This window comes from Apteryx mantelli, chromosome 1 (genome assembly GCF_036417845.1).
Source record: "Apteryx mantelli isolate bAptMan1 chromosome 1, bAptMan1.hap1, whole genome shotgun sequence".
Classification (NCBI taxonomy): Eukaryota; Metazoa; Chordata; class Aves; order Apterygiformes; family Apterygidae; genus Apteryx; species Apteryx mantelli.
Genome location: NC_089978.1, coordinates 136,958,368 through 136,974,004, shown reverse-complemented (window position 1 = coordinate 136,974,004; position 15,637 = coordinate 136,958,368). Strand labels below are relative to the sequence as shown.

Below are 15,637 nucleotides of genomic sequence, written 5' to 3'. Positions count from 1 at the left end.
AATAGAAAATGCAGGGCAGGAAGAATGGGAAGTCAGTCAGAATGGGAAAACCATTTCCAGCCTGAAGGTCACACAACGGGAAGGAGTCCGAAGAACTGGAATGACTTCAGCAGAAAGCAGAAAAAATTGACTGAGGACTGGAAAATATACCTTCCATGGATATGAAGCCAGAAATGACTATTCAAGTGAGCAGAAGACAACAAAATCCAGTCATAGGAAGCTGAAGTTAAACAAATTCAGACTGCAAATAAAAGTTATATTTAACACTGTGGCTGATTAATCATTGGAATACCTCATGGAGCTGTGGAATTTCAACAGAAAACAGTACCCTTTAATCACGGCTGAATATTATTATCCTAAAAACTGCTGTCACAAAGTAACACTATGATCTACCTCAGATTACAGGTGTGGTTATCCCAAATGGAAGTGCAAAACACTCTTCTTTCAGGTTACATCAAGGGATCAATTAAGTTTTCTTTTGTACACTGACTGTTGAAGCCAAGAGGCAAATAAACGGCTGCTTTCACTGGGAACTGATTTGGTGAAGAACTGCTTGGTTGCAGCTGTGAGAGAGAGGCAGCAAGCCAGAGGAAATGAGAAAAGCCATTGGAAGAGCAGCCTTTAGAGAGAAAATGCTCTATGTGATGCAGAATTCACTGGAAAAACAGGTTTGAAATACATTAAGCAATGGAAAATCTGATGATTGCTTTTCCTGTATTCAGCGAAATAGGTTCATTCCTCATATCAGAAGTTCCCTGAAGAAACACCCTATTGAGTTTCTCCTCCTAAATACTCAATGTAGCAAGGCATTGCAGATTAGCTACAACTAAAGACACCCTTCCCTCCTTTTGTTTTAAAGCTATTCTGTAGCTCAAGTAGTTACACGCTTGATAAATAATTCAAAAAATAAAGTTCACTGGCCTCTCTTAAGCAGATCAGACTAGATGGCAGAAACAGAAACCATCCCAGCCTTAAAATAGAATCAGACATGAGAGAAGATTGTTTGTTTTTAAAAAACTGTGTTCTAAACTTAGTCTGAGCATATATTGACAGTACATATGCACTGAATTCTTGGTGAAAGAAATTCAAGCACTATCGCCTGTTTGTACACAGTTGTAAGAAAGTCATTAAAAATTCTGATACTCTGCAGTTTGGCATAGAAATTCAGGGAAAATCTCCAGTAGAAACTTTTAGCTCATTTTAAGTTGACTAGAGATCATGTTTACTGTGTCTTGTTACACACAAGCCTGATACTGTGCATCAGTCTGTCACATAAATCCTTCTAGGTCCTGGTCTCAACTGACACAGTCTTCCAATATTGATGCAAATATTAGCCTAATTCTAAACAAAGATCCTTACATTTTTAACTGTTTCCATTGTTATATTTCCTTTAAAGGTACTCCATAACATTTTTTTCCACAAAAGAAGCTACAGTTGCTAGTATCTTAATGTTTTACCCCTCACTCTACAGAGGGCTGCTTATATCAGGAGTCTAACAAAGCTAACACAACTTTTTTTTTCCTTTCTTTGCAGAACAGTTTATTAATATGGTAGCAGTAGTTATGTCTCAGAGCAATACACTTAACATTTAACAGGAGTCAAGGAATGATGGCTTGTGGCACACATCTTTGTCCATTAGATTTTATTTTTAGTGGTAGAAACATGAGAAAAAGCAACTTCATTAAGAAGTGTTAAGTCAGCTGGTTGATTCAACTGAAAGAGTTTTTACTATGAACTTTCTTGGGAATTGTTCTCATCTGATCTCCAGCTACGAAGGAAAACAGAAGCTGTGGAGAACAGATATTTTAAGCAGGATTTTGATCTTTTAAAAAATATATTCCTAGCAAATCTAAAATTGCAGTATTTCTTCTGGAAACTGCTTGAGAAACAAAATTTATCTGTAAAGCACCTTACTGTCCACAAAAGGGAGGAGTCACATCTTTTTACTTCCCTTGTAACTGACACAATTGTAATTACTCATGTCTGGGAAAATGCATAGCATAGCACCCAAAGGAGTGAGGATTATCAGATTTCTCTGCCTTCCCAAAGGCAGAGAAGTTTTCTTTGTCAGATACTGAATATTTTTCCTTCATATTGAAATGAACTGCCAGAAAGCCTTGTAAGGTAAAACTATGCCTGTTGTTAGGCAGTTATGAAACACCACACCCATTTCTATGTGACACAGCTGAGATTGCATCAACATTTCAAGCAGCTGATACTTTATCAGGAACAAATTTTAGCCTCTGGCTGGATTTTCACAAGGACAATCCTTTCTCCAGGGAAATCAGTTTTGCCTTTGACTTCCCCCACAGAAACAAGCATAGATTTTTTTAATGCCAATAACAATTTTTGGAATGGTTTCACAAAATTTGTTTATCTTGTCTTTCATCTACTAAACATATCACGCACATAGTCACACAATGCACAGAGCAGCAAATGTTTAATTTTGGAAACAATTCAGAATGAATGAATATACTGCAGCATATAAAGACTCTCTTGGAAATGCTTAAATACACAAATATATGCCACATGTTATATAGACTGAAGAGCAGCTATCTTAGAATATTTGAAAAGAGGTATAAAATGAACTAACAAGAGCAACAAAGTCAAATGCCAGACTAGGGTGTGGTGGGGAGTAGAGACAAAAATCTGGATCTGTATGTCCTACTCCACTTTAAAATACACTGCAGTCCTCTAACTACTGCATGTTTCTGCCAATAACCAGCAGTGACTATCTGAACCATCTAAACAGTCATTAAATTTATTAAAGAATATCCTACAGAAACACACGGGCAAGTTAGTCCTTTACAGCTTCTATTCCTGCCTACCTTTGAGTTTAATAAATGAACTTCACTGTGGAATTATTAGGTACTTTTCTTTGAAGTCACATGGACTAGAAATATGCCTTAAAAAAAGAAGATGGCTGATACTCTTAAGAATAAGACCTGGTTTGTACTTAGAAAGTGATTTCACTTAAAAATTTGATTTTAGGAGCACCATCAGAACCAACTTGAGTCAATTGGAGTCTATAGGTGTTTTTTTTTCTCTCAATTCATCCAGCTTTCACTGCATATGCAACCTTTACAGTATTAATAACATAGCACAATTGGTCTATGGGTTACTTATGTTCAAAGAATATCTCAAAAAGAAAGGAAATAGGATAGAAAAAAATTATTCTTTCAAAACAGATGAAGCTTAGCCAAAGGAATAAGGGAAAAAAAATCATGTCTGTTACATGATGTTATAAGTCTTCCTTCCGTATGTAAACAACCAATCAGAATATCTCACACTATCTGTATATTCATCTCAATTATACATTCTAAGTTTTACTCATCTTCCAAACTTTAATTTCACATTGAGATAATAGGCAATGTGGTAGTTAGGTCTTCAATTTTATTTTGTAACTAGTTTACAGTTTAGACCTGTACTATTTTGTAACTTGTTAATAACTACTTTCTCAGTCTTCTAGACTGAGTATTTGTTTGACTTCCTCAGAGGATTTGAGAGTGTTTTTTTGAAAAACATTCCATACACATGGACATAAATGTATAACTTCCATATGTACAATGCAAATTAATTCATCATCCTCTACAATCCTGTAAGAGTTATCCACAGCCACAATCCCTTCCCTTCCCTCTATTTGTAAACCACAGGTAAAAACCACTAGACAAGACCTATGAAGTAAGCAGATATTATTTATCCATTAATCTGATGTCACGTGCAAGTGACCCCAGAATCTGTTCAAATGGATGCAGATGACTTGGCACACATGAAAGGAACACAGTGACTTGCATATTACCTAACAAGAAATGACTATCCATTACAACCAAACAGACACCTTACTTCCAGAACAGCTGCCAGCACTGCTAAACCATGCATTTTGCAGCATCTGCATAATCTTGGTTTAAGAAAGGAGATGACTGTTCAAGGGTGGCACAAAAGGTATTGAGCAGAAAAGCATGGGAGTGGAACCAGAGTAGGAGTGGTTTAGTGAGGCTGGATGGGAAACGTGATCTCAGAAGAGTTAAGGCAAAACAAGAAATCTCACTGCACTCAGTGATCTCATTATACCAATGACTAATAGAGGTAGAACTATATATTTTAGTACAATATACTCTTTTTCCTAACTGTTAGGCTTTGGGGATTGGATTCATTTGGCTGGGATATCTTATTTTAAGAAATACAACAAATAGACAAAACTAAGAATAGATAATGAAAATTGGGACAAGCAATATGACAAGGAAAGAAGAAAACACTACATTTGTGGAAGAGGGGGGACAAAAGTCTCGAAATTTTGACAGCTCCTTATTCTTTGGACATAATCTAGACTTATGAAAATGGCAGTAATACATAGCAACAGAATCCTAAAAACAGCAGTCACCTTCTGTTTTACTTATATCATTATTTGATAACTCAGGACCAGGAGCCTAATGCAGCAATCTTAGGAATTACCTTTTTGTTGCTTATTTCTGCTACCCCAACAATTCAGCAAGTAACTTGGCACTATTTCAGAACCCAATGCATTTTTTTATTTGAACAGTATTGTATTTAGCAATTCTGGGGTAAAATTAATACCAAAGTCTTCACACAAACTCATTTGAAACTCACTATTGTGGCAAAACAGCTGCCCCAGCAACACGGAGCAATAGAAATACCATACTGAAGAAAGGAATTCAAAGAGAAACAATCGGATGCACATGTGGTAAAGAAAAATCTTTTGTTTTGAAAACATGAACAGCTTAAAAATTATTTTTGGGGTAAAGCGAAGAGAGCAACCAATTTAATCCAAACCTACCCTTGCAGCACCACAGTCTCCATACTTACATGATAAGTCTATAATGCCATTAAACACCCTCATAGTGAGTGAAGAAGTGACAGGCTGTTTGAGTTAAAACAGCTCAGAAAAACACATTAGACTTGGCCTAAAGGAGTTCCTTTGGAAATTCATGCCATCTGTTTTAGGGTGACTGTTTGCATGTCAAATGCAACTAGGTTAATATTGCTGCAGTCTAGTACTGACTACCTGCAGCTAAGGATGCTCTTCTCACTGAACAGAAAACAATATCAGAGAGTGTAAAGGTAAGAAAGAACCTGCCATTTTCCATTAGAGAAACCCCTGTGCAGAACTAGTTAATGCAGAAAACTATCTTTATCAGTGTAGAAGACACAAACTTTCTCTTCTTTACCTTACAAAATCATTGGAATGAGTGCTGTTAAATAAAATGAAGTAGACAAGCTGAAATGACCATTCAGAAGAATCATCCCTATCTTCAGTTTCAAAATGGGAGCCGGTGGAAGCACAAATCCCTAGCATAGAATTAGTAAAATCACATGATCTCATAAATGCAATGGGATGTGCTTTGCACTATTAGATACCCACACAAACACACCGTGAAACAGAAAAGTCTAATGTTGCAGGAGACTGTCATATAAACTAATCAGGAACCTGCTAGTAAAGTAATAGAACATTGAGAAATGAAGGGTCTATGCAAGAAGTTGAATTATGGTGAGATAAAGAATAAAGCATATCCTATCTCAACCCTTTTTCAGAAATGGATTGATACTGTCCGTTTCAGTTCTGGAGATTACAAGACAAATGGAAATAGTTTAGACTCAGGTATGAAAGGAGCTAGATGACAATAAAGAATACAGGCTGTTACAAGAAAATTCTATAGGAACACAAGTGGCACAAAAAGGTTAAACTAAGAATTCAGAGCTATTTAAGCTGATGTACTGGTTAGTATTTCATATGCCATTCAAAACAGACTTACCGGGTACCAAAGATTAGCTCCTACTACTTGTAACTACAGAATGGAGCAATGAAAATAAAGCAGCACTCTCTGGACAGAAGCTAGCAAATCTTGTATCTGGAAGACAAAGAAGAGTGCAAACAAAAGCATGTGCCATTCTCTACTATACTACAGTAGAAGAATAGAAGGTAGATCCTTTTATTAGCAAGAAAAGGCTTAAGTAGTTCAATGCAGTATATCTAAAGTGAAAGGAATATCGTTTTCCTGGAAGGCAGACCAAGTGGAACCAGAAATCAACACAAGCCATTAACCGTTAAAGCCATGAGGGAGGTTGGGAAGGAGGCACAGAGGAAGACAACAATAAGAATAGGGACTTACATGTTCACTTATGTTCAACTGTGTAGCCAAACAGAACAAGAGGAAAATATTTTAAGTTTTAAATTCTGGAAGAATTAATCTCAACAAACCACACTGAGACTGAGCAAAAAAAAAAAATTGTTTTTAATTACGTATACTTGTAAGAGGAGGGGGACAAAGGAATCACCTGCCAGGTACATTCATTTGAGAGTTCATAACTGGTGACTCCCAATGACCCTGGAATTGACAGGGAAGATACAAATCCATGACGTAACTTGAGTAAGGTCTTTTCAGCTCTGGACCACCAACACAACTGCAGAATGCTATGCTTCCAAAAATGAGTGTTCATTTTTTGTTTAAATTCAGCTAAAACTTGGGTTTCAGACAGGGAAAAGAAAGGACACCTTTATTCCATAAGCAGAACACCAGCTTTCTATTTAGTCATCTCAACTATATGTTCCAAATTCCCAAGGTTGTTTCATTTATAAAAGCTACTCTATGCCAAGCAACTTAAAGGTATTATGAAATAGACTAGGGAAAGAGAGGAGCAAGATCCACCAGGGTCTTAGAATCCGGACTCGTCTGATTGCCACTTTGTGAATTATTAAACCTTGTCTCGGTCACTTTTGCTGACATTGTACTCCATTACACCATGAAACCAGTGAAACATAAAGCAATTGCTATTCTATTCTCTCCTAGCAACTAGTTTCCACCGCAAACCAGGTGACTAAGCAAAATTCAGCTGCTAGATTGCAGAAGGTTAACGTGTGACAACACAGGCTTCTATAACAGTATCATAAGATGTTAAAGTTCAAGATCCCACAGAATATATATTTTAAACAACACTAGTAGTGAGAATAAGTATTCTTGCGGTAGTCTAAGACAACAGATTTGGGCATATCAGCAAATTCACTTACAAATGGCTTCCATGATCCAACTACACCAGTCAACAATTTTACTGTGAAGAGCATCCAACTGTGTCCCAATGACAAAACAAGAGTCTAGAGCTATCCCAGTGTGAATCAGCAGAAAGTTTTCACACACACGCATGCGCAAGCACACACACACAGTCATAATTCTCTTGTAACCAGGGCACTTGTCCCTCCTACAGATGCCATATTGACAGTGGTTTTAAAAAAAAAAAATGCAGGAGCAGAGAAAAATAATGGTTCTCTCTATAAGGATGGGTCATCAGTAATCAGTAAATGGGTCATCATTAAAATGTTAGAGGATAGGGGTAGGATGGGAGAAGAACTATCAAGTAACCTTCAACTTAAAGAAGACTCGCTCATTGTTCTAACAATTACAGTTACCAATTGCATTTCAAGATGTATCTGGAAATTTTAGTGACTGGTATACAGTTTTGCTACTTCTTCCTCTCTCTTGCCAGTGTCGTCTACCTTACAGGGAAATGAGGTGATTCCTTCTTCATTCACGCTGACTATAGCAACATCAAATTTCAGTCACAAAAGATTTTCTATTATTTCTAAAATGTACTCCTATGAGCACAGCTAAATCACATTTGTAAACATTTACAAATCTATCTCAGTTTGGACAGATTTCTTGGTGATATTGTTCAGGCTTGAAAGGGATGGGACAAACAAGATATTAAGCCAGTTCTCTTTTATCTAAGGATAAGATTTGCAGAATAATAAATCCTGGAATTTACAAAACAGTGCTTGTTAATTGCAAAAAAGTCATTCATATCCAAATAAAAATACCCCCAAGGACTAACAGAGATGTACATAGACTTTTAAAAGGAAATCTGTCTCATCTGGATTATAAGTATACCTAAACTCATTAGCAAATCTGTTGTTCTTTTTTTTTTTCCTCCCCCCCCCCCAAATTATAATTTAGGTGTATCTGTGCAAAACAGTCAAGCCTAGCAGACTAAGATTCTTGATATCCCCTCAATAATGCTAAGGTTTTTCAAACATGGCAAGGATTTTTGGCTGAGCATCAATATATGAAATGACTTTTGAAACTTTTTAAGTCCATGGACTCCTAATCATTTTCAAATGGAGCTAACTGACAATAGGTTATTTTCTTCATTAACTTACATAGACACTGAGGAAGTATCCCAGAGCTCCTGAGTTCACAAACTGAAAACCACTAACTCATGCATCTGTGGTCACTGGAGAAGCATCCAAATTACGGAAGCCACCAAATGGTTATACCCATGTTTTGCAGTTTCCATAAACTCAGTCAAAGTTTTGCACCCTGAAAATGATGTTCTTTATACATGACACCCTCAGGTCAGAAGCTGAATCATATTTGGAAGACTGCCTGTGGGAAGCTGGAAATATTGTTGTATACTGCATAATTACTGTGCAAAAAGGTAAAGTCCATCAGTCTCCCAAGATTCTCAGATACATACCACCATAATCCAAATTCCCTTCTCAATATTTTAAAATACTACAATGTTTTTAGAACGAGTTTATCTGAATGTTTCTATTTTGTTGAACATAAACCATTTTTCATTTCATGTCAAATCTCAGTATGGACTTTCACAAATGAAGAAGGAAGGCTTAGTACTTAGCAAAACCATGAAACAGCACTATCAATCTTAGCATTTTCTAAAGTATCAAGACAGTTGTGCTATGTCTAACTGCAAGCCAATCAAACTTCAAAATGAACTCGAACATTTTCAATTACGGCCATCTTAAATAGAAGGTAGCACTGGTGGACAAGCAGTAAGTTAACACAATACCATGGTTTTAAGGGACAACACCTTTCAGATAAGGCCTAAAGTCAAGATCCAAGGTGCTTAATTATCATCAAGTATCCCACAGCACATTTACAAAACTACAGGCTTTTCTTTTCTACTTATTGCCTTCACCACTGTCCACCGGAAATCAAGTATTCTTTACTTCCTACTGTAACTTTTACATACTGCTCAATAGTTAAACTATTTCATTTGAGAAAAAGCTACAAATGTAGGCCAGCTGGCTATCATGTCCAGCTTAAAATACTTTTTTGAAAAACTCTTCAGAGCCTTTCTTCTATAAAGTCATATGTAATATCTTGATGGCTATTAACTGTCCAGTTATTACACACCATATTTACTTTCTCCTACACAAACCACTGTTTGAACAAGCAACAATTACTTTACCAAGGAAGAGTTCTAACTATTGAATTAACAATTTCTGCTAATGTAAAAATAATTTTACTCCTTTCTTCTTAGGAAGGATATAGTCTTTTGCCTTCCTGCAATTTATTCTAGTACTGCTGAACATTCCAAGTCAGACTCCTGCTCAAAATAAGAAATTTTTAAATAGATACATAAGGCCTACACACCTTTATTTTGGCTCATGTATTCTAGTTTTCATACCTTACCATGGAGACTAAGAAAGTTGAGGAAGGGGACTGTTTGTTTAATAAACCAGGGGGAGGAGGGAAGGAAGTAGCCATAACATAAACTGGCACTGCTGTTAGGCTATTTTGATGAAGCACCTATAGAAGTAAGCAAAACAAGTTTCTTAGGAGAGAGAAATTATACTGTTACAGTTGCTATCAGAAAAAGAAAAAACATATCCTCTGACTTCAACGCTCTCAAACATTAAAGTCTAATATATCTATGCAATGAAATTTATCAGCATCTGCTCATCCTTTTGTTAAAACAGGTATATAAACCTCAGTCTTTAAAGTCTGCAGAAAGAAGTCTTCTAATGTGTCACAGCGTATTTGGTGGTCCCAGAAGATTATGGGTTTCATAATAACTCTATTGCCTCTTTTCACTCTTCCCAATAAAATTTACAGGTGTATCTCACAGATAAATACTGTTCTACACTGTGTTTATCATAATTCAGTTGTTTGAAATTTCTTTAAGTTTTTCTCTTTACTAGCTTTTACTTCCCCCATCCAAGCATTACTGGCAGATTTTCTTCTGTGTTTTTACAGAGTCTCACTACAGGAATCACATTCATTCTGTCAAAATCTGTTTTCACTGCCTGTCCATAACCTCACATTTACCTGTCAAATAATTTTATTTTTGATCTATTCAAACACCACAGGAATGATTTCTTTCCAAACTAGCTTCTCTGAACTTTACAGTTTTTCTTGTCATATTGGTTAAGTTCCCTTCAGTTGTTCCTTCCTTTCCCTTGCAATAGTATACACACTGTGCTACCGTGTGCCTGTAAAGCTTCTTTAGGAACAGCAGAGCAAAGTAACACTGCAAAAATGCTTCACAGCAACAACTAGAAACAAGCAAAGCAGATTGAGACTCCACAAAACCAATTTAATCTACAAGTATTTAGATGATGCATAATCTGTATAGGATAGTGAGGTACATAAAATACAGCCAGGTTTTATAACATTTTGTATGTGTCAACTGAAAGTGAATTTTATTATGCTATGATTTCCACAACACCCAGGGTGAGTACAGTTACGCTAGCATGCAGGTACTTAATGCTATTCCAGCAAGGTAGTAAGTGCCAGTATGCTGCTCTAAGCACCATTCACCATTTACAATTGCCCATAGCTTTTACCTTGGTAGGGTTATGGCAATGTAAACGCTATATCGTGTTACTATACTCAGGCCCCGCAGTAGATGCTGAACAACACGGCCACAAGGTACTCCGTAGCCGCAGGAACCACTCCTGAAGCGACCCCGAAGCAGAGCACCCCGAAGCGTAAGGGACCCCGCATACCCGTCGCCCGCCAGGTCTGCTTTGGGCAGATACTACCGCCCACGCGCGACATGGTGGGCCCGAACCGGGAAGCATCCGGAGCACTGGACCGCCTCCAGCGACCCGCGGCGCCGACCCGAGCCGCAGTCCTGGCCGCCGCCCGCCCAACTCCTCCCTCCCTCGCTATCCCGGCCGCCTGGGCCTGGCTCACCTGCCCCCGCCGGGCGCGCCGCGGCCCCTCACGCTCTCCATCCTCGCCCCCACCGTTGCTATGGGACCCCTGTCACTCGCGCCCAGCCCCGGCCGCTACCATTGGCAACGGAACTCGGTACTGAAGCCCGCCGCCATTGGCCGGAGGCGCAGCACTCGGCCCGCCCATTGGCCGTGACGCCCCTCAGAGGGGTGGAACGAGGGCCGCACATGCGTAGTGCGAGCCACCGCTCACGCCTTCCCCGGAGCGCTGCAGCCAGACCGCGCCCCGCCCCCGCGAGTGGTGCGCCGGAGCGGTGGGAGGGAAGACAGGCGCCGTCGGGGGCAGCGACCTGAGGGCGAGTAGCGTTAGTCCTGCCCAGCATCTCCCTTGAGGGCTCAGAACCCTCTGTTGTCACCTCGCCTGTCGCAGCTGAGTGCCAGGCCCTTCTCCATATCCCAGTGCTCCCTGCGTTTCATCACCACTGAGTTTAGAAAGCAGCTTTTGCAAGAAGTCATGTAGACTAGAAAGCTGCAAAGGAGGCACCCCATTCTGAAAGGAAACCTAACCAAAATAAAAAAAAAATAATAAAAATAACCCCACATCTGAAGAGCATTTCTCAGTAGGATCAGCAAGCCATAGTACAGGTTTTGGCTTAAGTTACTGACTTTCTTTATCCTTGAAAACACCATTTTCTGTTTAGACTTGTCTTCACATATAACTGAATTATTGCTCCCACCAAGTCTAAAGTCACCTTGGCCTCTCCTAGAGAGATCAGGATTGATTCATCTTCACGAATATGTCACCAACACTCAGCTTTCCTCTCTCCCTCAGGTATTTCATTATATGAGGCCGCTGTCTCCAGGTTACCTTTACTCCATACTCATGCTCTGGAGTATCTGTAACCAGTACTGTTGCCAAGTCCACCCTCCCAGGGGGATCAATACTGGGTGCCAAAGTATTATGTGGAAGCCAGGCATGGCTACTCATCTGTGGCAAAGTGCTGCTGCAGCTCCAGTTCCTTACGGAAGGCAGATTTGGAGTCTGTATGTCTGGGGAACTAGAGACTTCTGGTTCTACAGGCTGAGCGACAGGTAATGAAGATATTTCTCTACAGTTTTTAGGACTATCCACTTGGATGTTGGCTTTTGCTGCTGTCCTTTTTTTGGGCTGCCTATGAGAGAGTTGTGTGTTCTTCCTTGAGTGATCCAGACAATCTGAGTGGACTGCATGTTCTTCTGAAGTCTCAAAAGTTAAAGGAGGAAACTTGCAGGCTATAGCTTTTCGGCAAGCACCTCCTGGATGAAGCAAACTGTGGTTGGCATCCCGATTCTGGGCTTTGTGAGGACCACAATGCTTCTTCTGACATCCTTTCAAGCTTACTGGCTCAGATGTTTCAAACTGTGGGCACACCTAAAAGGCAAGACAGATGATGAAAGGATTAATTTTCTTCAGACAAAGGAATGTCAACCCCATTCTACTTCCCCCCTCCCATCTTTCTTCAGTGTTTTCATTAAGTGGATAATCTGGTCTGCAGCAGAGAAAATCAGTCATTAATCAAGTTGGTAAGCAGGAGACCCCATTGAACTTTGAAACTATGTTCTGCCACTCTTCTCTGAAAAGGGAGTAAAGTTTAAGTGAGCTGCTGTCTGCAACTTAAGCACACAAGACCTGGGATTTAAACAAAAGTCTAATTGACATCTGCTCCTCTAACCCTTGCTGATTTAAAACAGTTCAGAGCTGGATACTGTTTCTTGCTGTGTCTTAGCATAACTCTGAATAAATTAAACAAATTACAACCTCACTGTCCCTAAACAGGCTCAGGTTCAACTGACATCAATACTTATAAGATGATTTCAAGTAAAGGATGCCCACTTAGAAGTATTAAGTGACTGCAGTTACCTGTGGCTTTCTGATGGTGTGTTACTTTGGAATACAGAGATTAACTATGTGTTATGAAATAAAGATGTTTTGGGGGAGTATTTTGAAAGCCTTATTAATGTAATCTAAGGTGAAGAAACCAACTGGGCATCCAATGTCAGTGTTTTATAGAAGATAGTCAAAGCTGAACAATCTAAGTTTCTGTGAAAGATTCCAGACTATTACTCAAAGGCTAGAAACCCTTCTATTAAAGTATTATTTATCTTCCTGGGTCTCAACAGAAAGGGTCAGGTTCAACATTCTGTGCTCTGCTTTCCTCTAGAGGATGTGGCCCTCGGAATAGCCTAGGATCTAGCTACAACAACTACAGTACCCTTTCAGCGTTTTGAAGTTACTGCAGTCTCTCAAAAATTAAATACTACTGTGTAATTTATATTAAGGGTTGTGATTTTCTATTGTAGATCTGTACACATTACATGATAAAATATAGTGTCTTGGGACAGTGCAAACAATCCCTGGAATATTCTTTCAAAACAGAAAAGGAGCCCATTAGGATGCCTTGTTTGAAGAGAAACTGTTCAAAACACACAGAATGAAAAAGAGGGCAGGTTAGGGAACTCCACTCCAGGCCTCCACTCCAGGATTATTTGTTGTAAATTTAACATAGCACCAGAATACCTAGAGCCTGATTTAAATGAAAGGCCTAGTACTTTAACATCTAACATTTAGAGTTCAGGAATTATTTCAAGCAGTAAGCCAATTAAAAAAAAAAGCCCCAGAATAATGTTTTATCACATGCAGAATTTTCAGTTGCCATATAAAGCAGAAAGTGTTCTCATGAGAGTTAGTCTTTCAGAAGACAAATAGTAATAGTGATCAGTATACACTGTACAGTTTTATGCTTTCAAATAACCAAGACATCACTGGTTGTTTGTGACTTAAATGTGAAGCGACTCAAACATACTTGCTATAATGAATGCAGGTCCATGCTACTGATTTTCAGTATCTGAGACAGATAGGTTTTTGTTGAGACATGAAAGAGAATATTGAAAAAACATTTTGGTGGGACACAGAAGGAAAGATGATTTATACCAACCCAGGCAGGAAAGGTGTTTTGGTCTACAGGTTTGGTAGGAACAAGTCTTGGATTCTCAGCCAAGAGTAGTGGAGATTCATAGGAATGGATAGGTCCCTCTCGCGGCCTCTCAAGGAATACCAGTTCTGCCTTCCCGGCCTTGTGGGTACATTTCTTCTTTGGAGGCATCAAGAAATATGGTAAAACCACTTAGAAACCTCATGATGCTTGTTAGTATCAATTGGAGAAAGAGGAAAGCACCTTAAGAAGATGATAAAATGCTCTCCAATCTGTAGAAGGCAAATAAATGGATTTGAAGACAAACTTATTTGGAAACCTCAGATCTAATTTTTAACATGAGTAGAACCTTTATGCAACAGCACCATGTTCATAGCTCTATGTAAACTCCACATTTACACTAGTAGTTTTGAACGTCATAGCTGATTTCATGCAGATTTAGCAAAAGCACAATAGGATAGATAATTAAATGCCCTCTGGCTTCTTGAAAGCAGGTAGCCAGATACAGTGGGGGAAGAGAGACAGGCAAACAACATAAAAATGCCCCAGCTGCAAAGGAAGTTCTGAAGTGGCATTTTGAGCAAGACTCATCATTATTGGGAAAATTAGCTCCCTATGAAAGTACATATTTTAGATACACAAATCAGATACTTTAAACTCATATAAGCATTTTTCTTCATTAAAAACTTTTAAAAGAAATACATCAGTCTATGATAAGGCCTGACTAAAATACTGAAATATAAAACCAGCTGTATTCAGAACAGGCTTGGTCACTGGAATTTTAAGGAAATTCAAACCACTAAGCTGCTAGAAAAGAAACAAATATGAAATAAGAGTCTGTTGGACTATTGAACCAGCTCTCCAGAGGACTTAAAGAAATAATTTCTTCACAACAGCACTATATCTAGTCTAGTTGTATCTGAAAAATGGCTTAGGAATTGAAAGTCAGCTTTATCTATGAATTGAAAAAGGAAGTTTTTCTGCTTTGCAAGGCTGAGATCTACTAGTCTAAAATTAGAAAGGACCAGAAGCCTTTCCATTTCTAGTTGCTAGCCACCCCTATTTTTTCCATTTCAGGAATTAAATTTTTTTTTAAACACAGAATATAACTTGCTGTTTCCCTCATGTATTCTATATACTTGCATGATTTTATTTATTTAGTGAATAAGTTTTAATGGCATTTTAATTTCCATTCAAGAGCAGGTTAGCACAGGTGAAGAAGTTTAAAGAGAGAACATTTTCCAAGAAACACATTTTCTGATTAAGGCATAAGAGGCTATACAACAATTTAATTCTTTTGCAGTCTTTAACAAAAGCTGTACATCGTATTTAGTGAATCTTGTACGCTTCCATAGCAAGACAGTCTTAACATTTGTTAGCCAATAAAACTCAGCTGCCCTTCACAAAACACACTTTAATGCAAGCTACTGAAGTCAGTGCTTTTTATACAGCAATAGGTACCAGTGCATCACGCAGAGACTTGCGGCCTCACAAGGACACGATTAGGGGGATTTTCCACTCAACCCCACGCCAGCGCCCCTCCGGACCCGCGCCAAGCAGTGAGAAGGCTCCTCCAGCACCCGCTGTGTAACATCCCCAGGGAAGGGGAACCCTCACCAGAGCACGCGCCACCGCCGCCAACCCACCGGCACATAGAACAGGGACAACCACAGCGCCTCGCGGCTTCCCAGCACATCCGTATCCCCCGCCGCCGTCGCCGATTGGCCCGCGGCGC

At 39.1% G+C, this 15,637-nt stretch overlaps 2 protein-coding genes across 3 annotated transcripts in view; both read right to left on the bottom strand.

Annotated features, from left to right (window-relative positions):
• TULP3 (TUB like protein 3) overlaps nucleotides 1-11,721 on the bottom strand; it is a 35,293-nt gene extending 23,572 nt beyond the window's left edge. Inside the window, exon 1 of one of the 2 annotated variants that reach the window (XM_013956254.2) lies at nucleotides 11,683-11,721. The gene's annotated coding sequence lies outside the window, so the exon portion shown is untranslated. Of the gene's footprint in view, nucleotides 1-5,771; nucleotides 5,786-11,682 lie in introns of those variants that run through there. The other variant, XM_067304060.1, reaches the window with a different exon arrangement.
• On the bottom strand, nucleotides 10,348-15,386 carry RHNO1 (RAD9-HUS1-RAD1 interacting nuclear orphan 1). Its single transcript, XM_013956255.2, has 3 exons — nucleotides 15,364-15,386; nucleotides 13,906-14,174; nucleotides 10,348-12,341 (listed from the first exon to the last, which is right to left on the bottom strand). Exons 2-3 carry the CDS (start codon nucleotides 14,071-14,073, stop codon nucleotides 11,703-11,705), a joined length of 807 nt encoding a protein of 268 aa, XP_013811709.1. The 5' UTR covers nucleotides 14,074-14,174; nucleotides 15,364-15,386; the 3' UTR covers nucleotides 10,348-11,702.
• Between the last annotated feature and the right edge of the window lie 251 nt (nucleotides 15,387-15,637).